Below are 25729 nucleotides of genomic sequence, written 5' to 3'. Positions count from 1 at the left end.
CCCTCGCCCAGGGTGACTGACGGGTCACCTGTCGCGCTGCGGAGGGGCTTGGGAGAGTCCAGAGGCCTGTTTGATCTCGCGTGGCTACGAAGCCATGGCGGTCGGGTCTGACAACCCAGAAGCTAGGGGTCGTCTCTGGTGCCGGTGTCATACCCTAGGGACTCAGGAACAGCCACACTCGGGTCCTGCTGGGCCTGCTGACCCCGCAGGGCCTCCCCCAGGTCCCTGACCACCCCAGCTGGGCTGCTCTCCCCGGCCCCTAGGCCTTCCTGTCTTACAGCACATGCCACCCTGTGGGTCTTCACCCCAGCACCCAGATCCCTCGGGCCCCTAGAGGATGGGAAGGCTCCTGGCAGTCTCTGGTTTCCCCACCCCGGCACAGTACCCAGCACACCGAAGGTGTACAGGAAGGGTTTGCTGAAGGGAAGAAATCATTGAATACTGAGTACCAAGATTCAGAAGGAAAGTCATGTGTCTGCTCTGGAGGGGGGTGGTCCTGGGGAGAGAAGGTAAACAGAAAGATGGGACACCTGAGTTTTAGTCCTGGTACTGCCAGCCAGAGTGCTGTGCAACCTGGGTGAGGCGTTCCCCCTCTCTGAGCTTCAGTCTCCCCATCTGTACACGGGAAGTGCCTTGGCCAGGTGTCCTCTGAAGACTCCCAATCTCAGCCACTGGTTTTGTTCTTGCCAGGGGGATTTGTGGGGTGGGGTGAAGGTGGAGGGAAGAGAGATGTCCCAAGACTGTGCTGGCCCTGACCATCTCCCCTTTCGCCCTCTTCTGGTAGCGCTGGGGACCTGCCGTGGGGACGAGTTCCAGTGTGGGGATGGGACTTGTGTCCCTGCAATCAAGCGCTGCAACCAGGAACAGGACTGTCCAGATGGGAGTGATGAAGCTGGCTGCCTGCAGGGTGCGTGTGGTCAGAAGCAAAGGGCGGTGTCCCTGTGCGGAAAGCCCAAGCTCTCCCCTGGAACAGGAGAGAGCAGAGTTGAGAGAGGTCTCCCCTTGGTCCCTATATGTACCTTCTTCCAGAGCATTGCACACCCCTAAACCATCCAGGTCCCCTCCAAAGGGTCCTCATGACATTGGAAACCAGCTTTTTAAGGAATTTGCAAAAGCTCAAAAAGGCCTGGGGGACACGACAGCGCAAGGGGAGTCCAGACCGCACCATCTATCCAGGTCTAAGCCTTCAGACAGCTTCCCCCATACCTCTCAGACTGTACAGAGGCTGAGTCCTGCTTCCCAGACGGGCCCCTAATTCTCAGTCCTTCTGGGTAGCACTCGGCCCCAGCAGGAACAGGGACCCTGAGCTTCTGGTCATTTAGGAAAATTCATGAAGGACTGGTGGTGAGGTGGCTCCCCTCCCCAGGGCTCTGGGCAAAGGTCCCCTTCAGATGGTCAGTCCAGCCTACAGGGCCTCTGTAGACCTGCTGCTTTTCCCTCCCAGGCCTTCAGTACCATCAGATCAGACCCAGACCCCCTCACACTGCCCAGCTTGATGATGCTTGGGCAGCCTAATCATCTCTGGGGGTCCTGTCCTGTGACCAGAATGCCCATCAACCCTGTGTCCAGCTGTCAAACCTAGGTACCCTCCAGAGACCAGTGAGGGCTGGGACTGGAGCTGCCCACCTCCCATGAGCCCCACTCAACCCAGCCTAGCCCAGCCCTCCCTGCCCACGTTCTTAAGGCCCTATGCACTCTCTTGTCCAACCGACAGAGTCAACATGTGAGGGTCCCCGCAGATTTCAGTGTAAGAGTGGCGAGTGCGTGGACAGCGGGAAAGTGTGTGATGCTCAGAGGGACTGCCGGGACTGGTCGGATGAGCCTCTGAAAGAGTGTGGTACAGTACCTGTCCACTCCTGGCTGCTGGACTAAACCCTTCCTGTCATATCCCCGCCTGACACCCACACTACTGAGGCCCTCAGCTGCCCCTTTGTACGCCTCTGCTCTGACCCTCTCTGCACTCACGTGTTGTCCTACAGTCTCGGATGGGGTTCTCTGCCTTTGTGTCTCTCCAAATCTAAGGTCCTTTCCTTTCCATTCCAGATGCTCAAAAATTATAGTTTCTCTCACAAACCCAGCCTCTCCTCATTCCTACCATATTCAGGCCTCTGAGTGAGTGCTTACTCTGGAACTTTCTCTTCCTCAGTTTCTGCCCTGCTGACCTAGCCAGGGCCCTGGCCTCTGAAGCCTTCAAACTCCCTGCAGGAGTCCCTGTGGGGGGAGGTAAAGAACATCAGGCAGGTGGCCAGTGAGGCACAGCCTGAGGCCTAGTGGCTGAGGGCAGGCCTGGTGAGGGTAAGGCAGGCCAGCAGCAGGAGGCGGCATTGTCCTGAGCCCTGAGAAGGTAGGACTTTCTGAGCAATCAGATTTACAGGTCAGATATGAGTAATGAGGGGCGGGAGACAGCTGTCCTGACAACTAGCTCTGTGGGGCCTTCGGGGTGGGCATCCCAGAGAGCATGCTGGGAGCCCAGTATAGGTTCAAGAAGGCTCATTTCTGAAGTCAGAGGTTTGAACAGAGAATTCCTGGGAAATCAGAGCCCAAGCCCCACCTTCCTGGCAGACCCATTTTTCACATGGTAACTCCCTCACAGCCACTCAGAGTCGCTTCATTCTCTGGTGCACCCCAGGGACATATTTCCACCCCTGCTGAATATTTAAAATTGATTTGAAAGAAAGGGTAGCAGAATAAGGCCACTCAGTCTCCACCTGAACCTACAGGAGACAGGCTCTGCCCTTCCCCTCCTTGCCCGTAATAATCTTGCCCAAAGAAGGCCCCAGAATTAGGAGTGATGTAGGAATAGCTGAGCCTAGCCTCTGCCTACCCAGAGCCCCACCCCGCCCCCAGATCGGGATACTAACCTACTAAACGCTCTTCTCTCTTGTCTTTTGCATGACACACCAAAGAGAAGTATGTTGGCATGTGTTTGTGTCTCTGTGCTGGTGACAGACCAGTGTCTGTATTCGTGGCTCCTCCTCTGAGTAAGGCAAGGGCATTGTATCACACATCTCCGTGTGTGTTCCATGTCTGTGTGAGCGTGTCCGGGAAGTCCGTGGCCTATCTGTGCCTCTGCACGTAAGCTGGGTGTGAGCATGCAGGTGTGTGCATGTGCTGGGGTAAGTGACATGGCCCATTCCTCCCGTGCTGGGCCTCAAACGGATGCAACTCAGGCCTCTCTGCACCGCCTGCCCATAACCCCCTGCAGAGTCACCTCCTGGCCAGACAGAACTAGGAAGGCCCGCAGAATCCCCTTCAGCCTCAGGCTCGGTGCTGGCCTTCCAGGACAGTGTTGATAGAGACAGATAGGTGAGGACCGCTACCCATTCTCCCACCCCTACCCACCTCAGCCCTGGAGGACTCTGCCTTCCACTTTCAGAGATGCCTGAGTCACCTGAGCACCCCCTTTTCCCTTTCAGAGCCACCTAACATGTATCCCTCCCTCAAGTGCTCAGTGAAACAGCATGAGTTGCAGTTGCCTACAGAAGGAGAGGGAGGAAGTGAGTGGGTGTGCGAGTGAGGCAGAGTGAGCAGGTGAATGAATGATGGTGCTGAGGGAATGAAGTAGTGTGGGACAGGGCAGAGAGTGCTTCAGGGGACCAATGGTATACGCACACACAACCCGAAGCTATTATATGTGGCTCAGCCCATCCTAAAGGACTGGGGTCTCCAGGGCAGGACTGGCTGAGTCACCCCCAGGCCCCACCAGTCATGGAGTTGCTATGGTTTTGTTCTTTCAGTTCTGTCAACGTCCCAGGGAAAGAGGAGGAGGCCCAGGGGTAAAAGGGAACATTCCCTGAGCATGGCTCCGGTTGGAGGTGGGGCGCCCCCCGCTGTGCATGGCCTGGGGTGGGCTCTGAGGCCAACTGTGTGCATGGCCACACTAAGGCTGGCTTAGCTCAGCTCTGCTTGGCTTGGCTGAAGCGCAGTGCATGAGCCCGGTGGGCAGAGGGGTGGCCTGGCACCTCCCCTTGGCTTGCAGAATTGACCTTCTGTAATTGTAAAGCTGAGAAGATGCTGTGAGAGCTTGGTGAGCCTTGGTCCTGGCCTCCCTGGCCCTCCCTAGGATCCTGCCAGAGGTGGTAAGGCAGTGGAGGACTGGGGAACCAGACAACCTCCAGACATTCCTGCATCCCTTGTAGCAGCTGGTAATCATGGGTCCAGGCCTGTGCTTAAGTGTAGTAGCAGAGATAGGTACTAAGAGGAGAGGCGGTGACGGCTGTTTAGTTCATGGGGGCAGAGGCTTGTCTTAGCCACAGCTCCACAGGAGAAGGCCTGGGAGCCGTAGGTGACCAGACGGTAGGGGCAGCCTCTGCTGTTCAGACTCAGACGCCCGGAGACCAGGTCAGGACCCTGCCTGGAGAAGGATAACTGCACAGAGGAAGGCACCTGAATGGCAGGTGGCCAGAAATCTGCACTTTAAAGAGATTCTGAGGGAGACACTCTATCCTGTCAGCCCCGCCCAGCAAGCTGGGGGCAGAAGCAAAAGCCGAGGGAGGCAGATCCTGTGGGGAAGAGCTTGACTGCAGGCAGTGCGCGGGAGGGAGTGGGCTTCTTGAGCATTTCAGAAGGGATTCTTGGCGGGTCCGAGGGTTGGCCATGTATTCATTCAACTCTGAGGTCATGAGGAAGGAGGAGTTGGAAGAAATGTGTTTGTGAAAGGAAAGACTTTAGGCAACCCGCTGCCTCCAGCCTGGTGATAGACAGAGCCCTGGCCTGGGAGGCAAAGGACCTGAGTTCTGATCCCACTGTCCCTGTCTGTACATCTGGCCTTGAGCAAAGAACTGCCCCTCTCTGAACCTCCCCTTGCCAGTCACCTGGTTTATCAGGCTGAGGTTCAGTGAGGTGCAGGGCATCCTGGCTCTGTGGGAGTCCTGCTTTCCCCAGTCTCCGCTTCCCCCCAGTCTCTGCTTCAGCTCTCGGCCCCACCACTGTCCTGCCCACACCCTGGTCTGGGCTCCTGGACCCTCAGCCCACATCCCTCCCCAGGGCTGAACGAATGCCTGCATAACAACGGTGGCTGCTCCCACATCTGCACGGACCTCAAGATCGGCTTTGAGTGCACATGCCCAGCAGGTTACCGGCTCCTGGACCAGAAGACCTGTGGCGGTAAGACCCTTCCTGGATCCCCCTCCCCAAGCACAGGCAGAGCCTCTGACCCATTCAGACCTCTGTTCCTCCCCACAGACATTGATGAGTGTGAGGACCCAGATGCCTGCAGCCAGATCTGTGTCAACTACAAGGGCTACTTTAAATGCGAGTGCCACCCTGGCTATGAGATGGATACACTAACCAAGAACTGCAAGGCTGTTGGTATGGACACCCCAAAGTGGTGTGCACCAGCTCTGGGGGGTACAGAAAGGGATGTACTCCCATGTGTGAGGAGTGGATGTGCATGGTGCACAGGTGCCTGCATACCAGCGTCGGGCTGTGGGTGCCCTGTACATGAGCACCCACACAGAGCCCAGAGGCTGCACTCACACAACAGTGTGTACATGCCAACAACTGTAACTACACAGAGTGATGCGTGTGGACCTGCACTGCAGTCAGCTCAGCCCTCTGAATTCATTTCATTCACTTCTTTAAAATGAATGCCGAACGCTGTGGGCGCTGGGGACACAGCAGCAGCCAAAACACACACAAACCCGTCTGCCCTACAGGATGGCAGCGTCTAGGTCACTGATGATCTCCCTAAAGATCTAAAAGTGCCTCTGTGGATATGTGGACATGTGTGCTGTCGCCTGTGCACACCTATAGATGGTGTCATACATGACGCAAACTGCACCCTGTTACTGCTGGCTCAGAGTGAAGTGCAAACTGTTCACCTGGTTCATTGGACTCTCGGTGACTGGTCCCTACCAGCCTTTGCAGCTTCTTCTCTTGCCATAGCCCCCCACACACTCTCTATGAACTAAAGACCCAAGGGCCTCCTTGGATCTCCTCCGTGGAGTCCCCCAGCCTGATGTCTGTCCTCCATACTTCTGCCTCAGTCATCTTTCTAAAACTCTCCTGTTCCGTGTGTCACTCCTTGAACACTGCACTAGTGCCTTGCGCAGAGAAGTGACAGCTGCTGCACAGAAATGCACCCAGGTAGAGGCCACCTGAGCAAGGCCCTGGGCAGCAGAGCGCTGTGTACCTGGGAAAGGACAGGTGGTTTGGTGGCTGGAGTCAGGGTGTGTCAGGGGTGAGAGATGAGGCTCGATAGGAAGCCCGGGGTGTTACTGTCGAAGAAGGAAGTGGTGACTCACAAACACCGTGGAGGGAGTTTTTATGTCCTAAAAAGAATATGGTGCTTTGCAGTTTACACTTTTTGAACCCAGTATTTCATCTGTTCCTCTAGCTTTTAAGATAGGAATTGTCACTCCTATTTTACAGGGAAGTGAGGTATCACCCAACAAACCAGTGGCAGGGCCTTGGTCTCCAGATTCCCCACCTCTTGCACTGACCCTTTCCCTCTCAATCTCCCTACATTGCAGCTGGCAGAAGCCCGTCCCTAATCTTCACCAACCGGCACGAGGTGCGGAAGATCGACCTGGTGAAGCGGGACTACTCACGCCTCATCCCCATGCTCAAGAACGTCGTGGCGCTGGATGTCGAAGTTGCCACCAATCGCATTTATTGGTGTGACCTCTCCTATCGCAAGATCTACAGGTGAGCAGGGGCAGGTGTTCTGCAGCCAGACCTAGGTGGGACCAGAGAGCAGAGGAGAGGAGGGGTGGCCTCCACCCCTTCTGCCTCTAAGATTCTCCAGGCTGGAGCTGGGGCCTGGGGGGGAGGCATTACCATAGGAGTTGCCTGGACTTCACTCCCTGGACTGGCCTGAGTAGAGGGCTCTCTTGGGAGAGCAGCATTGAGCTCCATACACCCAAGCTTTGACTGACCTCTAGCGGCCTAGTAGGGCAGTGCAAGCCACAGCAAGTGTTCTGCCGGAGCAGAAAGGAAGAAATCCCTTGCCTTGGTGAAGACTTTCACAGCGGCTCACATATCCTCGTTAGCTCCTAGGGACTTGCAGACCTGATCCTGCCTAGAAAATCCCACTCATAACAGAGTGACATCTCCTGGGATGCTCCTAAAGGAAAAGCATAGAGGAGGTATCTGACACTGTCTAATAGTCAGGAAAGTCTTCCTAAACAACAGTGCCCCAAGTCAGCCCTTCACTGTGTCTGTGACACAAGGTCAGAAGCTTTTGTGCTTGAGACAGTTTCCTCACATGCAAGGAGGTTCTTTCTCAGGCCCTTCTCAGATGCCACAGCCTGCCTTCCTGCATGTCCTGCCCCCACCTCTAGCCACCCCCTTTGATAGGCATGGCTTTTCTTTGTCCTGAGACCCACTCAGTGGGACACCCAGTGACTAGGCACTGGTAGGCACTCAGCTCAGTGACTGCTTAAGGAATGATGGGTTGAGTGGATGGGTGAGTGGGCAAGTGGATGAGTGGAAGCAAATACACTTCACTGACAACTCAGTGCCTATTAGACCCTCTCAAAGCATGGACACACACGTACAGAGAAAGAGAAAGAGCCAGGGGGGCTGTTTGATTTTGGGAGTGTTAGTCTCTGACCTGGGAGGATTTGTGGCTGGTGATGCCTTTTTCCCAGATGGAAGCAGCGCAGGAGGGTGGGGTCAGACTATGGAGGGCAACGGGCACTATGGGACTAGTCACCCGGAGAGGCTGTATGAGAGAGAAAACCTTGGGAAAACAACACTGGGAGATAAGGTCCTGTTGAGAGTGCCCCTGAGTGCGCACTGTGTTTTCAGCCCTTCTCTGCGTCCTCACTGCCACAAACTCTACTTCTCTGACCGGGAAGCTGTAATAGCCTCCTAGCCAGTCTGCCTGCCTTCATCCCCTCCCCTTCCCATCCATCTCCTGTTCCTCACTGGTCATGTCACTCCAACGTGCCTGTCTGACCGTGTCCTCTGACTGTTCAGCTAGTCCCTCCAGGATAAAATCCTAACTTCTTAGCATGGCATGCTGAGTGCACCAGGGATGTGGCCCGCCGGCACTTACTTCCAGTCTTACATCCTACACACATTGGGCTCTATCCACGGAACACTCTCCAGAACACACTCACTTCTAGGCAGTTGCACATACTTTTCCTCAGCTCTGTTCCTTGTGTTCCTGGTGAACTAGTCCTTCAGGACCTACCTACCTACAAAGCCTCCTCCAGCCCTCCAGGATGATGCAGTCACCATTTTCTAGTGTTGTAGCCTAATACTTCCTGTGATCACATTTTTCTGTAATTGTTTAGCTAGAAATTTCTATTCCCCACTAAACCTAGCTTCTCCAGGCTAGGCATTATGGTTGGTTCAAGCCAGTATTCTTACCCAGGGAATGTGTTGAATGGAAAATAGCCAAGTTCCTCTAAAATCAAGAGCTGAGGCTCTGAGGAAAGAGATGGGGGAGGGTCTGTAGGCAGCTCCAGATGGAGCCCATGGCCAGCTCTGGTTGCCCTCAGCGCCTACATGGACAAGGCCAGCGACCCAGCAGAGCAGGAGGTCCTTATTGACGAGCAGCTGCACTCTCCAGAAGGCCTGGCGGTGGACTGGGTCCACAAGCACCTCTACTGGACTGACTCGGGCAACAAGACCATCTCAGTAGCCACGGTTGACGGTGGCCGCCGGTGTACTCTCTTCAGCCATGACCTCAGTGAACCCCGGGCCATCGCTGTCGACCCCCTGCGAGGGTGAGTGCCCTTACCCTGAACTTTCCATTCTCCCGCTGCCGGCACTCAGTCCTCATGTATGTGTCACAAGAGCCACCTTAAGGGCTTTGGAAGGCCCTGGGATCCTGTAGCTCATGAAGGAGAAAATCTGTGTGGGCCCCCTGCCTGTTAAACCTGAGCAAGGGTTCTCTGGGCATTGACTGCCAGCTTCTTCCCAGAGACTGCCGCTCGCGCATCGTATCACAGAGGTCTAGCATCTGAGAGCAGAGCTGGGCTCTCGAGATTGCTAAGGCAGGAAGTCTTTCCTCAGGCTGCTATGTGCTGTGGGCAGGCACTTGCTGGCTGCTCACACACGTCCATAGCCAGGAGCACATTACTTCCCAGAAAGCTTGTTTCATTTGGGAGCAGCTGTGCCTATTAGAAAGTGTTTTGTTTTTTCTCATATCCGCAAGTCTGTCCTCCTTTGACTTCCTCCATTCTGCCTGTGGAATTGCATCAAAAACAGCTCCTCCCTACCAAGACCAGCGTAGGCCAGCCCGCAGTCTGAGGACCAGCATCTTTGGATCTGCTTTGTTCGAGGCTGCCCCTGCCATCACCACCTGTTTCCTGCCTGCTCGCATGCAGATCTGAGGCGGCACCTGCCATCCCCGCTTCCTAAACCATACAGTCAGCCAGCCCATCCCTGGCCCATCCCTGACTGTAGCTCTGTCAGGGTCCCAGCAGGAAACCCACTGCACGCTTAAGTTAACTTGAGGGAATTTAATGAAGGGGTGACCTACAAGGGAGGGGGTAAGCTCTAAAGCACCACCCTGCACTGGTGACAGCAGCATATTATCAACTAGGCCTGGAGACAAGGGTAAGGAAAGTTCAAGGCTGAGTAGGGTAGAGAGCGTCACCTTCAGAGCATAGCCAGCTGAGGCAATCCTGCAGGGGGCCAGGGAACAAATGTCCTGAGCTCAGTGTCTCCGCTTCCCCGCTCCAACATTTTGCTGAACAAATCTGGAAGCCAGGAGGCTTCCAGGCAGCTGTGGATCCCACATGGATCAAACTTTCAGACTACAGAGCAGAATGGAGACAGGTCGAGAGCGAATCCAATGTGGCAAATATCAGGGATCCTGGACAGTCACTCAGCCCACAGCCCAAAGTCAGCCTTGACCTAATAACTGGTAACAGTGAGGCAGGTTTGGGAAGTTTAAGCACATAAGCTTAATGGTTCTGTTTGAATGTGAATCTGAACTGGAGGCCTGGCTCCATTACTTGTTAACAATCTGATGTTAGGGAAGTCAATCCCTCTGAGCTACAATTTACTCATCTATAAAATGGAATTAAAACTATACCTTGTGGAACTGTTACGAGGTAAAATGAAAACATTATTCAACAAATATTAAGTAAGACCTGTTATATGCCACACATGAGTTACCTTCCAGGCATAGCGTGACAAACAGGCAAGGAGCCTGCAGTGGAGCCGATTGCAGGAGGAAACAGACAGCAAGCGAGTGCGCCACTGCACCTGCACACAGAGGCCAGCTAGCTGTGGAAGCAAAGGCCATTTGCTGTAAGAAGAGAGTAACAAGGAAGGGATCAGAGAAAGAGTCTCTACTGGCAAGGTGTTTAAAATGAGAATTAACCAGAGTGGGGGCCAGAGGTTTTGCAAAGACCTGTCGTGAGAAAGGCTTGGTACCCTGGGGAATCAGCGAGAGGCCCTGCGGGGCATATGTGAGGTAGTGAGGGATGTGTGTGGCAGGAGAGACAGCCGAAGAAGTGGGTAGGGGCCTGCCCATGGAGAACTCTGTGTTACGGTAAGAATTTGGGATTTTATTTTATTTACACTGGCAATAGGAGAAGCCAGTGTAAAGTTTAAAAACAGGAGCATGACTTTTCATTTTTAAAACCTCACTTTGCCTGTTCTGAAGGCACTGGGTTAGAGGAGGCAGCAGTTACTACATTTGTAGTACATGAAGGGAAACCACTCAGCCCAGTACTCAATAGAGAGGTGACACCTTGACAGAGGCCCAGCTGTGGGACGGGCTGGTCATTTACCCTGCAGAGTGTTTACACCACAGAGCAGGAGAGTGTGAGAGCTGATAGGGCCTTCCCGCGCTGACATGCTAGGGCTCCACTTGGCGCAGCCAGACACGGAGAGATGGCTCACAGGCTGTGCTCCTGAGCCTGAGTGGGCTCTCAGGGGAGTGAGCAGCCTCTGTAGCTGCTCAGACAAGGTAAGGCTCAAGCACCTACTAATTCAAAGTTTTCATGGATTTCTGAGGTCTTACTGGTCCCCACCAAGCATACCCTTCAACCTTTCAGAGGGCTGATGAGCCCACGTGACCTAGACCACCCCAGTCATCTCCCTTGACAAGAAGCTAGACTGGGTTCTTCTCTTTTATAGGTTCATGTATTGGTCTGACTGGGGGTACCAGGCCAAGATTGAGAAGTCTGGGCTCAACGGCGTAAACCGGCAAACACTGGTGTCAGACAATATTGAATGGCCCAATGGAATCACCCTGGGTGAGCCCTGCCTTCCCCAGATCGGGAGCCTGTTCCAGCACCTGATCTTCACCACTGCCTGGAGCTCCTCTCTTGTTTCTAAAGCCTCCTGTAGAATCCCTGTCTTTGCTGCCTATGATTGTCCCAGGGTGACCTCTGCCTGAGGCCTGGAAATATGGGCAGGGAGGGGGCCCTATGGAGCAGAGATCCAGGTAGCCATCCCAGGCTCATGACCTGGTCCCCCTTCCTTGTTTCCTCCCCAAGATTTGCTGAACCAGCGCCTGTATTGGGTAGACTCCAAGCTGCATCAGCTCTCCAGTATTGACTTTAGTGGACGCAACAGGAAGATGCTGATCTCCTCCCCTGACTTCCTGAGCCATCCTTTTGGGGTTGCTGTGTTTGAGGTGAGCCCCATGGGGGTTATGTATGGCCCCATCAGGAAGCCAAAGCTTCACAAAGGTTTATTCAAGTAGGATGGCTCCCTGAGACTTGTCCAAATAGAGATAAAGAAACAGGCAGTCATCTGACTTGTTTGTATGCAACCTGTGAGCTACTGACATACAGGCTTTGCAGCCCTTTGTCCACCTGGCTCCCTTCCCAAGACTCCTCTCTCAGGACGCTTCCAGGTAAGGTGCTGGAATATGTTTCTTTGGCACCCAGCATACCCACATATACAGAAGGCATATAAAAGGGAGGGGGGGAGGATATAAATTTCTCTATAATCATTTATTGTTGGAAATGGACTGAGAGGCTGTTAAATTTAGTTTAGTTTTTCTGGCCTTTACTGGGGTAATAAAAGTGAATCAGACATCATCCTAGTCCTCAAGAAGCTTCCAGGAATGTGAAGAGTCAGCACCCTCCTGTGTTTTGACTCAACAACCTTTCTTCTCGGAGAAGAAGGAAGGAAGAACGAATCAAGGCCTCATACACTGACCTCTTCCCTCAAACTGATACCAAGGGGAGGGAAAACAGGGGGCAGTGGTCTGTGGTGGGCATTGGCAATATTTGCTTGGCGTGACATCACCCAGATGTACTCTGAGATTGTGGGTAAAACCCCACCTTCAGATCCAGCCCCTGCTTCAAAATACAGGTGTGTTTGGATACATGCACATGTGCTTCTGGATCTGTATGGCATGTATGTGTAAAGTGTAGGTATGTGCCGTGTATTCATAAATGCATATATGTAAAGCGTGCATTCCTGTTGTGCTGGTGCTTGTGACTGTAAATTCCACACCACTGTTTAGACCAGTGCTTAGAGAGAGGGGCATGTGGGCATGTGTCTCGATCTGTGCATGAGGATGCATGGGGGGCCTGGAAGTGTGGGGCTGTCATGTAGGCTTGTGTGGGCCAGCCACAGGTGTACAATGTGGATCCCCAGAGGCTATAGAGGCCCAGGAGGGGACAGTTCTCAGTTGCTCACCCATCTCCTCCAGCCCTGGTCATGGTAATAGCTATAGAGACCCAACCTTGGGTTTCTGCTAGGAGGAAGCATTAATGACAACCTTCAGGCCAAAGCACAGGAACATCAAACAACCCTTTGGGATATAGGGGAAGCAGAGCAGATGCTATAGCACCACTGCTGAATCCTAGTGAATCTATGGACAGGAGAGCTCAGGGAAGGTGGTAGGGAGGGGCTTGTGAAGATGGTAGGGAGAGGCTTGGGGCTGAGCCCGCTGGATGAAGTTATGAGTGTAGGTTCTAGGCCTCGCATCCCCTGTATCTGTACCCACAGGACAAGGTATTCTGGACAGACCTGGAGAACGAGGCCATTTTCAGTGCAAATCGACTCAATGGCCTAGAAATCTCCATCCTAGCTGAGAACCTCAATAATCCACATGACATTGTTATCTTCCATGAGCTGAAGCAACCAAGAGGTGAGCTATTCCTGGTCCCTGATCCCTGCCAACCTCCTCTCCCTCCACTAGTCAGGCTCTGTTCATGTCCATGTCAGGTCTCAGCAGTCCCCGGATGAATAGCAGCAATTCCTTACCTTGGTAGAATGCTTTACTGCCACGCAATGTATCTTATTTTGATATTTTGGTAAAATAAGGCTAGGTGTAAGTAAATATGAGTCCTATTTATGGGTTTTCCTTTCTCAGTGAACACTTGAGGAAACTGTAGCTCAGAGAGGTGAAATAATGTTAGCATGTGGCAGAACTAAGACCTAAACTCAGACCTGTGGTTCCAGAGCCCCTTCTGCCATGAAGAGCACACTGTCTCTCATCCCCATTTGTACCCGCTCTGCAGAGGGATAAACTAATGTCCTCAGAGGCCCTCCGTGAGTCAGCTTATTATCTGGGAATGGAAACCAGCAATCCTCCTGGCTGACCCTCCTCTGTCAGGATGTACTAGTTCTAACTGTAACTGAGGTGTTGGCTGCTGGAAAAGCAAAGGTGTAGGTTGGTGCCTGGCTTCAGATCTAGAAATTTAAGAAATATGTTGTATGGCATGGGGGGAGGGGGCTGGGACCCCAGAATCCAACAGACCTCAATTTAAATTTTGTCTCCAAAATACTAGAGGTGCAGCAGAGCTGTCTTCCCAATCAAATGAAAGGTCAGGTCAAGAACACCAGGGACATTACTGGAAGGTGCCCAGTACGTGGTAGAGAGCTTCTTGAGCAGCTACGTGGGAGGCCTCACTCTCTTGCATGGGGAAGGCCTGGCATGGTCTCACTGTGCTCCAGCTCCGTCTGTCTCTTTCCCTCTCTGCCACTAGCTGCAGATGCCTGTGAGCAGAGCGCCCAGCCCAATGGCGGCTGTGAGTACCTGTGCCTTCCTGCTCCCCAGATCTCCACCCACTCTCCCAAGTACACCTGTGCCTGTCCCGACACAATGTGGCTGGGCCCAGACATGAAGAGGTGCTACCGAGGTAAGCAGACCGACCAGGAGGGGTGGCACCTGGCCACACCAGACCTCATCCTGCTTAGGTCCGCCCTTGGCTTCTGGGACACCAGAAGCTCCTGGTCTTCCTCTGTCTTTTCGGGCTGCTGTTGCCTTTGCTCTCTGCTCTTTCCTTCCTATGAATGCTGGTGCCCCCAGCGTCTTTCCAGTGTTTGCACATTTATATACAAAATTTTAATTCAATTTGAGAGGCTTTTTTGGCACCCCTTAAAGATCTCAAATTAAGAACCCTGATTTTCATGGTTTCAGTTATATGCAGGTGAGCTTATTTCTTACCTAGAACTTAACATATTAGATCGAAGCCCTTTGTGATAAGATTGGGACTAATAATTAAATATAAATGTATATTCATTTCCCAGTCTTAATTAAGACCAAAGCCTTTGTTTCAGTATCTAAACCACTTATGACTCCCAGGTTCAGCTGTCTAAAATAGAATGAGACTTAACCCTGAGAGTGTGACAATATAAAATTCTCCTAAATTTGCACAGTCTCCCCTCCTCCCAGTCTTTTACAGTTATCTTGACCACACCTAATTCAACCACATTGTTTTAATGACTCATCTTATTAAATTAACATGCAGTGTAAACAGAGTGCTTGGGATTCAGCTAAAGAAAAGACTGCAGCCCATTCAGGAGGACTGGGGAAGGTTTCATCAAAGGGGCATTTGAGCTGAGCCATGAGGATACGTTCACATGGATAATTCAGGCAATAATTTAGACATCAGACAAAGAGAATTCTCTGTCCAAGCGAACTACATGGTATTTCCCCTCCAGCACCTCAATCTACCTCAACTACGACGTTAGCCTCTACCAGGACAAGGACAGGAGCCAACACCACAGGAGCCGCTGGGACCACCGTCCGCAGCCCCACCTACCAGAACCACAGCGCGGAGACGCCGGGCCTGGCAGCTGCAGCCCCTAGCGCAGTTAGTGTCCCCAGGGCTCCCGGCATCAACCCATCAACCCCAAGCCCTGCAACCAGCAACCACTCCCAGCACTGTAAGGAAACAAGTTTTGCGTTTTTCATGACATGGAGGGTCTGTGGGGAAGCCAGGATGGGAGGATTCACGGGAATAACAAATTGTAGACATCTAAAACAAATATCAGACATCTAAAAGAAGGAAGTGGAGGGAAGTGAGTCCCAGCCTGCAATTTAGTAGTTTTAGGAGTTCCTAACGTACAGAGGGTCTTGAGGGAAGCTACTTCTTATTTCCTCCCCTGCAGGGTGAAAATAATAATAACCATCCCTACCTACTTCACAAAATTGCATGAGACAGGCAACAGTGTGACTGGCTCCTGCCGACTCTGGGCTTGTCTGTGTATTAGTCGTAACATGTGAGGGGGTGTCCCTCACATTTGGAAACTTCAAAAGCTAGTGTCAACTACCTCTTGGTAGGTCCTCCTTGAGCGGTCACTGTCACTGCCAGAAATGTTCTGTCTCTTAACTAGCAAATACTTACTTTTAACTGCATCACCTGCCAGGAAGGGCTCCTCGAAGACAATAACCTATCTTAAACATCTGCCTGTCTGCACATGGTCCACTAGCTGAGCAGCATGGCAGCACCTCTCTAGTGGGGCTGTCTAGCCAGCCGCTGGATTTTCAGAGTTGAGCGCTTACCCTGAAGTTAGGCAGAGCATATGTGAATTCCAGCTTCTCTCATATGGGCCAGGGCCTCTGGCCAGTCCATATCTGAGTGGCTTCCCTATCCCTATGCTCTAGGCTTTAACACCCAGCGCTTGCTGGGCCCTAGAGTGAGAGGAGAGGTACTTGGGGGGGAGGGGGTTCCCTTAGAGCCACTTGGAGAAACAGGCACACAAAGGATTTGGGCTACTGCCTGAGACAATCATCTCTTGTGGAGCAAAAGTAGACTAAAGCTCCTTTTTATTCCCAGAGGGCTGTCACAAGGATACAGGGGGATGCCTTTTAAACCACAAATACGATACAAGTGTCATAAGGAAGATGGTTGTAAGAGTGAACGAAATGGCACAACATATTTTTTTTAATACAGTACATTTTCTGTGTACTTTTCAGTTCAGAATGTACTTAAGTATACCCTAGTTAGGCCTAGAACATCCCCTACCACACTCCTGCTAGACAGGCTGTGCCAAGCACCGTGCAGTGTGTGAACAGAATGTGTGAGCATTTGACATGGATTGTTGCATTTAGTCTTCACAGTATCCCTGGGAGGTAGGTAATGCACTCATCCTCATTTCAAAGATTAAAAACAAGTGTTATTTATAGCATATAATACTTGCCTAAGGTCACACAAGCTGTGAGCCAGAATTTGATAAGCTTGACCCAGGAGGCTGCGCTCTTAATTTTACTATACTATGCTGCATCTCACTTGACTGCTTACTAAAATGATAAAACAGATGGAAGACAGCCTGCCAAAAACAAGAGACAGAGTAGGTCCTGGCTGAAAAGGGCAGCTGCCCCAGTCAGTCGGCAGCACCAAGCTCTAAGTGCTCCTCTGGCCAGCAGGCCCCATCTTCCCACCACTGCAGTGCGACCGTGGAAAGCAAATGGGACTTGGGTACCAAAAACCCTGAGACTCAATCCCCCAACTGTGAAATGCAGGTAACTCTATCCTGGCTGCCTCACAGGAGCTTTGACAGGATCTAGAGAGATTATGCAGCATTAGCCAGGGTCACTGTTTTAGAATGATGACAAAAAGCAGAAGCGTGGTTTCTAGCTTGAGGCGGACCAGGCCTTGGGCTTCTAGTGTTGGAACACTGCTCTGCAAATGCTTTGTTTTGTAGATGCAAATGACGGCGGTAAGATGGGCTCAGCAGTCACCGCTGCTGTCATTGGGATCGTCGTGCCCATGGGTGAGTGTGGCCCCAGGTTGTAGAAAAAGAAGAGACCCCTGCCCTTCCTTACGTTCAGTCTTAGCCTTTACACTTTTGACTGTATCAAGGGTTCAACCTGGGGAGCGAGTCTTCCCTGAAGGTTCTTCATGACAATCTGCATCATGGCAGCAGTGGGAAAGGACAAGTTTCTCTACTACTTTAAACATAGCTTTCATTTATTTGGACTTTAAACCTTTTTGTAGTTCTGTTTATTTAGAAATAAGTCCACTTCATTCATGCTCTTAAATTATGAGGTGAAGTTGACATTTAATTTTTTTTTCCTACATGCCTGTCTAGTTTTTCCAAAACTATTATTAAGTACCCTAACCTTTTGTCCGAACTTAAATTGTCATATTTATTATAAGTACTTTAAACTATCTGCCTGTAAGTCATTTATTCTCTTCCATCATTTATCTGTCTATTCCTAAATATTAGAAGCACAACTTTGCTTCATTGTCTAGAATAGAGCATTACTCTTCTTGCAACACTTTCTTAGTTATTGGTATTCAGGGTCTTTTCTAGATGAACTTTGGAATCACCTTGTCAGTGCTATAAAAGTTAGGGTGGAATTTAATGTTTTGGATATATAATTGGTAAGGGAGAGTTTCCATTTTTACAATATTGAAACTTCCTATTCAAGACCATGACATCTTAGCCTCCTTTGAAGCTCAGTGACACTTTCTTATGAAGTTGCTTACCCCATTTTTGCCCAGCTTTGTTCAAGAGCTTCCTCCTTTACATGTTAACATACTCATATATTCTAACTCAGAACTGCCATTTCCCTGCTTGGTCCTCCTCTAAAGAGGTTCTTCTGATAAAGCCCCACCTTTGACAAGAAATAGCCCCACTCACCTCTGCCCTCCAATTTGGACAGAGAATGGTTTTCTTGGAGAAACCCAGGGCAGCCTCAGCATTAGGGCAAAGTGAGGTAAAGAAATTCACTCACTCACCTAGCATGTTACTGAGTGCTGACTCAACACTAGGCTTTGGACATAAAGAGAGAAATAAGACACAGTCTCTACCCTCAAAGGGCCTAGTCCAGTTAGGGGTACACATATATAAGTGTGGGTGGGGGGAACACATGAAGGAACAACTGATCCTACCTTGAGAAATTGAGCTGGACCTTTGAACTGGACCTGTGGGGTGGGTGGTCAATGAAGGAAGAGATGGGAGAAAGGCTTCCAAGCAGCAGAAAAGAACACTTAGAACCTGTGGGACAAGGGGCAGAGAAACTGGAGAAGGGCTGCACTGCCTGGAGCCTGCCTGGGGCCAGCAGGACCTGTGTCTTCCTGCAGGGGTGATAGCCTTGCTGTGCATGAGTGGCTACCTGATCTGGAGAAACTGGAAGCGGAAGAACACCAAAAGCATGAATTTTGACAACCCAGTGTACAGGAAAACGACAGAAGAAGAGGATGAAGATGAGCTCCACATAGGGAGGACCGCTCAGATTGGCCACGTCTACCCTGCAGTAAGTATCCCTTGCTGCAAGAGCACCTTCGCTCCTCCCTGCCCCCACCCCTTTCTTCCTTGCCTTCCTTATTTCCCTCCTTCCTGTCTGTCTGTCCTTATTCAAACACTTATCAAAAAGCCTACCATGTGCCAGGCACTACCTAGGCCCTGGGGACAGAGAAGGCTCTGGCCGGTGGATGGGGTAGAAAGATATCAGAGACTACCTTGTAGCTGGACACTCTTCCTGGCAATAAGGAAGTGTCTTTCTCTCTGCTGAGTAAGCTTTGAAGACTTTTGTCCTAGAAGGGTAACTGTGGCCTAGCCATTTAGTTCGTGTTTAACAAACACTGTATGCTGGTCATGTGCTAAGCACCATATTATCCAGCAAGCGTTCAACATTAAGGAAGGCATGTACTTGCCCCTAAGGAGCTAGTGGGGGTTAGACAGTCACATACGCAAGTGTGTGCCAAGTGCCATGGTGGATGCAAAGGTGTGTGCTTTGCTGGGAAGCTTTCTCTGGCTTGCTTTGTTCTCCCACAGCCCTTCTCCATCACAGCACTGTCATACTGTGGTCTACTGTCTTTCTACTTACTGGCCTCCCCACTAGACTGTGAGCTCCTTGAGGGCAGGATTGTCTAATCAGTCTGTTTCCCTGGTGCCTAGCACAACATAGCTCTTAGTACACGCTATGGAAACATCAATAAGAGCTGTTAATTCTGTTTGGGAAATCAGACAGGGAAATGCTCACAGAGGTCACAGATGAACTGTGTCTTTAAGAGTTACTTAATAGCAGTCTTCTGGGTAGGGGGAGAAAATGGCATTCAAGAAAAAAGCATGTATGAAAGCTGAGAGACGCAGCAGGGCATGGCTTGTGGGGGAGCAGGGACTACAACGTGGCTGGATCAGGTGTCCTGGTTATATAGCAGAGTCAGGGGGCTGAGTGTGACCTCATGGGTCATCCAGTCCATCCCCCTGTCAGGCAATCAGCAGCTTTGATCGCCCAGTGTGGGCAGAGCCCTGTCTTGGGGAGACCAGAGAACTGGAAGAGCCAGCCCCTGCCCTCAAGGAGCTTTTTGTCTTGCCGGGGGAACCAAGGTCACAGCTGCACCAACTCCCGAAGAACCCTCTTTCCGAGCTGCCTGTCGTCAAGTGCAAGGTAGGGCAGTGCCACTCTCAGTCTGAGGGGCTGGTGAGTGAGGGTGTGAACCCAGGCAGGCGCAGCCAAGCCTAGGAGGTGTCTTGGTTCTGGAATGTGGCTGCAAATTGTAAGCTGGGTGCTGGGGCAGAGGAAAGATTTGCTAGTTGCAGACTGAGAGACGGCATGCGGAAGAAATGATTGCATATGGGGCAGGGCAGACAAGCTGCTGCTGACACAGACCTTTCATGAAGGGGAGATGCGGGGGACAAAGTTGAACAAGTGAGGAGGGTTAGTGGAGGGCCTGGAGGAGCCTTTACCTCGGCCAATCCAAGCAAACAGTTGCTTAACCAATTTTTAAAGGTCAATGGAAGAAAAGTTGAGCTTGGAGTAAAGAGATGATGACTCCCTGTTTTACTATTCCACAGCCCTGTGATCTTAGTCATTTCTTTCTGCTCACATTTATTTGTAGAATGGGAATAATAACTCTTGTTCTTTCTGCAAACTAAGTTTGTAAAGTTCAAGTGGTATAGCACATGTGAGAGTACTTTGTGATTTATAAAGCACTCTATACATGTTTCCAGAGAAGAACATAGTAACTCAGAAAGAGCTATTCCTGATGAATCTAGGCTCCTGCTAGTCCCAAATAAACAGACGAGGAAAGTGAGGAAATTGACATTTAGTAAGAACACGTCAGGTACTACTTGGTCTTTTACATACATTTTCTTGTTTAGTCTTCACAATAACTGTAAAAAGACTATTATTAGCCTCATTTTTCAGATGAGAAACTGAGACTCAGAAATTAAATCATTGAATAATTTGTCTAGGGTCACAGCCAGGAAGTGGCAGGACTAGGACTCAAATTCTTGTCTATCTGTCCACTACATAAAAGCCCATGCTGGGTCTCTGGGGTAAATAACCTTAAAGTTTTGGAAACAGGTATTCTCAACAACCTGTGCTCTCCTCCCTGCCTTTCTCAGATAGCTCCCCAACTGGTCTTTAGCCTAGATTTCTGTCCTAGAGAGAGTGGGAACCATACTCGAAGAAGGTAGTCTCAAATCTCTGTGCTAACAAAACAGGCCATGCATTCATGCAAAATAACAAATAACCAAAATACAGTAGAGTTACTTTTTATTGTATGCAGAATGTCCAGAGATGGAGAACTTGAGTCTGATTATACTTCATGGTGAGAAGGCTGATCTAGGATTCTCTGGACCCATGTTATTTAGGTACTAGATTAAGCACTCTGAATACATTACTCATCTGATACCCCAACCTTTTAAGGAAAGTATTATTATTATTATTTATTCCTATTTGACATGAGATGAAATCAAGACTCAGAGAGAGTGCTTGGCCCAGATTTCTCATCAGCCCACAGCAGTGAGAAATACATTGAAACACTGGGTTCTGCCCAAAAGAGGGTTCTAGGATATGGAGAGTGAGAAACAAGACTATATCGGGCGCAGGTGGGGAAGGCTGATATGTAGCCTAGAGAAGATAATGCTAAGAAGGAAGGGAAGGGATCTCAAACACTATCCACAAATGACGGGCTGCCCTGTGTAGAACTCTCTGGGTCTTGGAGATAGAATCAGGCACCATCAGAAGATAGACATATTTCATGTCAATATAGGAAAGAATTTAAATCCACAACAGAATAGATTACTGCAGGGGTAAGTGACTTCACCACTTATGGCAGAAGTACTGAATTTAACTGACCTGCACTATCTTACAATTCTCTAAAATCATTTGGGAGGGGCGTATGTGATTAGCATGCTGGAAACAAGTAGCTAATGGCCTGGGATTAAATATTTGCTAAAGCAAACCCCCAAGTCAACTAAACCTAAATTCCTATAAAGGAGGATTAACAAAATTTAGACCTCTGCAGTCCTCCTTTTCCAAGAAGCAGAATAAAATGATGGCAAGAGCTACAGCTCTGTAGTCACACAGATCTGGATTCAAATTATAGTTCACCCATTTGCTTTTGATCCAGGACAAATGCTGTTTAAGCACATTGAATCTCAGTTTTCTCATCTGTAAAATAATACTGCAAGCTATTTCCTGGGGTAGTCTGAAAAATGTGTGAGCTAACCCCTATAAAGACTGTCTGATGCCTTGTGGGTACTTGGTGCACGACTACTGTGGGTCTAATGAAGATTTCTTTGCTCTCTCTCTCCAGCGAGTGGCATTAAGCCTTGAAGATGATGGACTGCCCTGAGGATGGGACTCTCCCTTCGTGCCTCACGGAATATAGTCCCATGCACTACACTCTGGATGGTGTATGCCTGGATGCAAGGGTTTCTGTATATGGGTCTGTGTGAATGTGTGTGTGTGTGTGCGCGATTTTTTTTTTTTTTTAATTTATGTTGCGGAAAGGTAACCACAAAGTTATGATGAACTGCAAACATCCAAAGGATGTGAGAGTTTTTATATGTATAATGTTTTATACACTTTTTAACTGGTTGCACTACCCATGAGGAATCATGGAATGGCTACTGCTGAGTGACTAACACGATGTACATAACCAAATGGGGCCGATGGTACAGTAGCTTACTCATCATTTTAAAACTATATTTACAGAGGGTATTTGGTTTGGGGGGGATTTCTTAGGTTTTGGAGGTTTTTTTGGTAAATAAAATGATTATGCTTTGTGGCTATCCATCAACATAAGTAAAAAAAAAAAAGAAAAAAACACTTCAATTTTCAACTTCCTCCCCATTTAGATTATTTATTAACATATTTTAAAAATAAGATTAGTTCTATAAATAATTTAGAGACATGAGAGTATTTATTTTTGGTATGATTGGCCCACCATGCAGACTCAGTGCATTTAGTTTATGCGTGCGTGGTGTGTGTGTGAGAGAAAATCCTGTAGAGAAAAGGCGCACCTGTGACTTGATCAAATACATAAAATATATTTTAAAACAGTCCAAAAGAGGGTTATCTGTAGTCTCTGAGAAGCCTTTGCAAATGAGGCTCAGAAAACAGATAACCTGGCTTGTGCAAACATGTAGTGGAAGAGGCTGCTCTTTTCCACCTCTGGCGATTCCAAACAATCAGGATAAGCCCTTCCATGCACCATGGCTGCTGTGACTCCCACATGGTGTACTTCTGTGATTAGGGCCTATGCACAGATTTGACAGTGCCAGAAGTTTTCGTGAACTCAGATGAGACTACTGCCTGAACTTCAGCTACACTTTGTTTTAAGGTTTAACTATCTGAATAACTTTTTCAATATCCTTCAGGACACTTGGGTTGAACTCAGTTAAGTTTCCTCTGAGACATGCTGAAGGTCCTTACTTACAGAGAGCTAAGTGGAGTGGTTCTAGAATAGCCCAAGCTTAGTTTAGGGACTGAGATATACAATGGATGAGGATAGGGACAGTGGAATCGGTTTTGTTACATCTCTGTTTCTCTCTTCCTCTTATTCTCTACCATTCCCTTTAGGTGGGGAAAACATTTCAAAGTAATACATAGGCTTGTTACCATCATGTGTTCATGTAGATGAAACTCATTTTTGGTTGAAATCAGAAAAAAATGGCCAAACCTAAAGTCATATTTGATGGGGAAAATGGCATACACAATATTATAGTATATTGACTATATATGTTCACACAGGAATTTGGTTTACTGCTTTGTAAATAAAAGGAAAAACTTTGGGTATATGTACAGGTTTTTTTTCCCCCCCCACTGGGCCTTGGGGAAACAGGAAGTACCCTTTTCTCTTTGTGGGTTCTGCTGCTGGAAACCATTGTAATCCTGCAGTCCCAGAAAGAATTAGTCCCCACTGGCTCTCTGTGAAGGTGTGGTCTTTCCTTAACTCTGCTGTTCTGTCATTTCATTGCCACTGGACAAGCAGGGACAAGGTGTGCCACAGAAGTGTTTTGCTTAAGTAGGAGCAGAAGACACAGCTAACTTTAACCTATCTGGAATTTGACAGATTTATGCAGATTCATCCCCACACTCCCACTCCCTGATGGATGTCTTCCCAGCTTGCTACTCCCTGAGTTTTCAGACAGACATTCTGGTATTCTCTCACCCTGTTCCTAGGGCCTTCCTCTACGTCACTCCTGATCTCTTTACCACAAAGGAAACAACTGTGTTCTGGAGCCTGGGCACTGTGCTCTATATAAATAAGCAATTTCTTCATGGTAAGCATGTGTTGATAGACCTGAAACATTCACTGAGAGGGTAAATGCAACTGACCTAGAATGATCAATACCAAACAGAATTTCAAGAACAGTTGACCAACTCCTATGGAGCTTAATCACTACTATTCTTTCAAGAATGGAAAGTAAAACTATTTTGGCTGAAGAAAAATGATGAATGTGAAAAATGTTGAAACTTACATGAAACAAGCAACTTGTAACCTGTCTCCAAAGAAACAGAATTTTCTGGAGAAATGAAATGATAACCATGACTAATGCAGTTTCTAAACTTATAGTCAGATACTGATCTTAACAGGAAAAAAAAATGAATGGGTCAAGATAATTCAGCTGAGATTTCAAAATGATGATGAAACAACTTTCTCAGTGACATTCATGTTTTCTGAATATACTGCAATTGCAGTTTGAAAGAGGCAGCTTTGGAAGCAATCCACAAAAAGAAAAATTATGGGATATGCTCACGGTGGATGATACCTGAGGGCTCAGACCCATCCTCCCCCTAGTCTAGGAGGCATTTGAGCCTCATGGGGTAGGGAGTTGGTGGGGGGTTGCATTCTGTTGCCTTCCACTCCTGTGTCATCGCACATCCATAACCAGTAATGAATCCAGAGTCACTGGACCGAAAAACTGGAAGGAAATTTAGACAGAGTGCCAGGAGGGCTGAAAGTTTACCACTTTTTTCCTCTACTTAAAAGAAACTGGTCCCAGTCCTTTTCCTCCCAACCATCACCAGCAGACAACTTTGGGCTGCCTGAACATTGTACTAAAACTGCTACCTATTTTTCGGCCTACCTTTCCAGTGGTCTAAGAAGGCACTACAGAAAAGGCCTTTTCAGAAACAGGGAAAATTAAAATTTTATTTATTCTTGATAGCATGATTAATTATAAAGCAGAGTGAAGTAACCTGTAACCTCAGAATGAGATCGGATTTAAACTTATGGCAATAAATCAATCCCTCCAATTCTTCTTGGTGACTGTAATATATTCTTTCAGCAAAACCACTCAGTGGTGCCAACTAAGTGCCAGGCACTATCAATTAAGATTTGTCTGTCCTTATGGAGTATGCAGTAGCAGTAGAGGAAAACAGGTGGATACAAAAAAGAAACAGAATTCTTTCCAAGTACTGTTAGGGTACAAAGAAAAGGAGTAATTTCCACCCAAGGAGATGAGGAATGTGGTCAATAAAGACAACATAGAGGTAATCTTAGACCAAGTCTTAAAAAATAAGTAAGGGTATCCAGGCTGCTTCAGTGACAGGAGACCCTCAGTTATCACACAGAGGCATGAAATAACATGGAGATTCATTATAATAAGCAAAAAGTTTAAGAGGGACTAGCAGGAAATAAGTCTGCATGAAAAGACAGGGTCAGTGTAAGCACCTTATAGATTACTTAATTTCTGGTTCAATTAAGCAATTATTTCTTCTGTATGAGGCACCTAGTGCATCATGAAAAATTCATCAAGATGCGTTGCCAGCACTTTGCAAACACACTGGTCTTCAGCCTTAAGTTTTTCAGGGGTCAAAGGGAAATAGTGACTGCTTTTCATAGATCTGAATCTTATGATTTTTGATCTAATCAATGAAAACTTAAGTACAGCAGGATTTTCAAAGAAGCATTCCATGTTGTCAAGAACCTCTGAGATTTTCTCAACAGTGAGGGAAAAGACTTTAAAGTTTTAAGACATGGAATCTGGAGAAAGAACCCCACGTGCTGTCCAGTCAGGAGATGTTGGGAGTGGAGAGAAAGCACAGGAATGTGGGTCTCCCCACCCTGCTCCCTTACTCCAGCCTTATATTCATCATTTACAAACTATAAATGAATTGGCAGTTAAAATATTTCAGAACAAATCATTCCATTCCTATCAAAGCATGAAGATAGAGTATCAGAGTCTTCTCAAAATGTATTTTTAGGGTACTGGGATTTTCCAGGATAGATAGAATTTAAGTGGTTAAGGAATTACAGCTTCAAATGTTCAGTTAATATAAGAAATCAGAAAGCTCTGTTCTTGCAAGCTATGCACCATGTGCATAGTCTACCATTAAAAACCCTCTGCAGCTGCAAACACTTTGTGCTATAAAAAGTAATTT

The 25729-nt window shown here is 48.8% G+C and overlaps 1 protein-coding gene across 1 annotated transcript in view; it reads left to right on the top strand.

Moving 5' to 3' along the window:
• The window catches only part of LRP8 (low density lipoprotein receptor-related protein 8, apolipoprotein e receptor), a 70760-nt gene extending 48602 nt beyond the window's left edge, over positions 1-22158 (top strand). Inside the window, exons 7-21 of the mRNA XM_012722122.1 lie at positions 785-907; positions 1715-1837; positions 4987-5106; positions 5185-5310; positions 6474-6648; positions 8451-8678; positions 11047-11165; positions 11409-11548; positions 12877-13018; positions 13860-14012; positions 14818-15042; positions 16804-16872; positions 18189-18361; positions 19322-19498; positions 21654-22158. Of these exons, the coding sequence (XP_012577576.1) occupies positions 785-907; positions 1715-1837; positions 4987-5106; positions 5185-5310; positions 6474-6648; positions 8451-8678; positions 11047-11165; positions 11409-11548; positions 12877-13018; positions 13860-14012; positions 14818-15042; positions 16804-16872; positions 18189-18361; positions 19322-19498; positions 21654-21692 (2132 nt within the window). The 3' untranslated portion in view covers positions 21693-22158. The remainder of the gene's footprint in view (positions 1-784; positions 908-1714; positions 1838-4986; positions 5107-5184; positions 5311-6473; positions 6649-8450; positions 8679-11046; positions 11166-11408; positions 11549-12876; positions 13019-13859; positions 14013-14817; positions 15043-16803; positions 16873-18188; positions 18362-19321; positions 19499-21653) is intronic.
• The last annotated feature ends 3571 nt before the right edge of the window (positions 22159-25729 follow it).

This window comes from Condylura cristata, unplaced genomic scaffold (assembly GCF_000260355.1).
Source record: "Condylura cristata isolate star-nosed mole 26May11 unplaced genomic scaffold, ConCri1.0 scaffold00008, whole genome shotgun sequence".
NCBI lineage: Eukaryota > Metazoa > Chordata > Mammalia > Eulipotyphla > Talpidae > Condylura > Condylura cristata.
The sequence above is the reverse complement of the archived record's forward strand: the minus strand, read 5'-3'. Positions and strand labels throughout refer to the sequence as shown.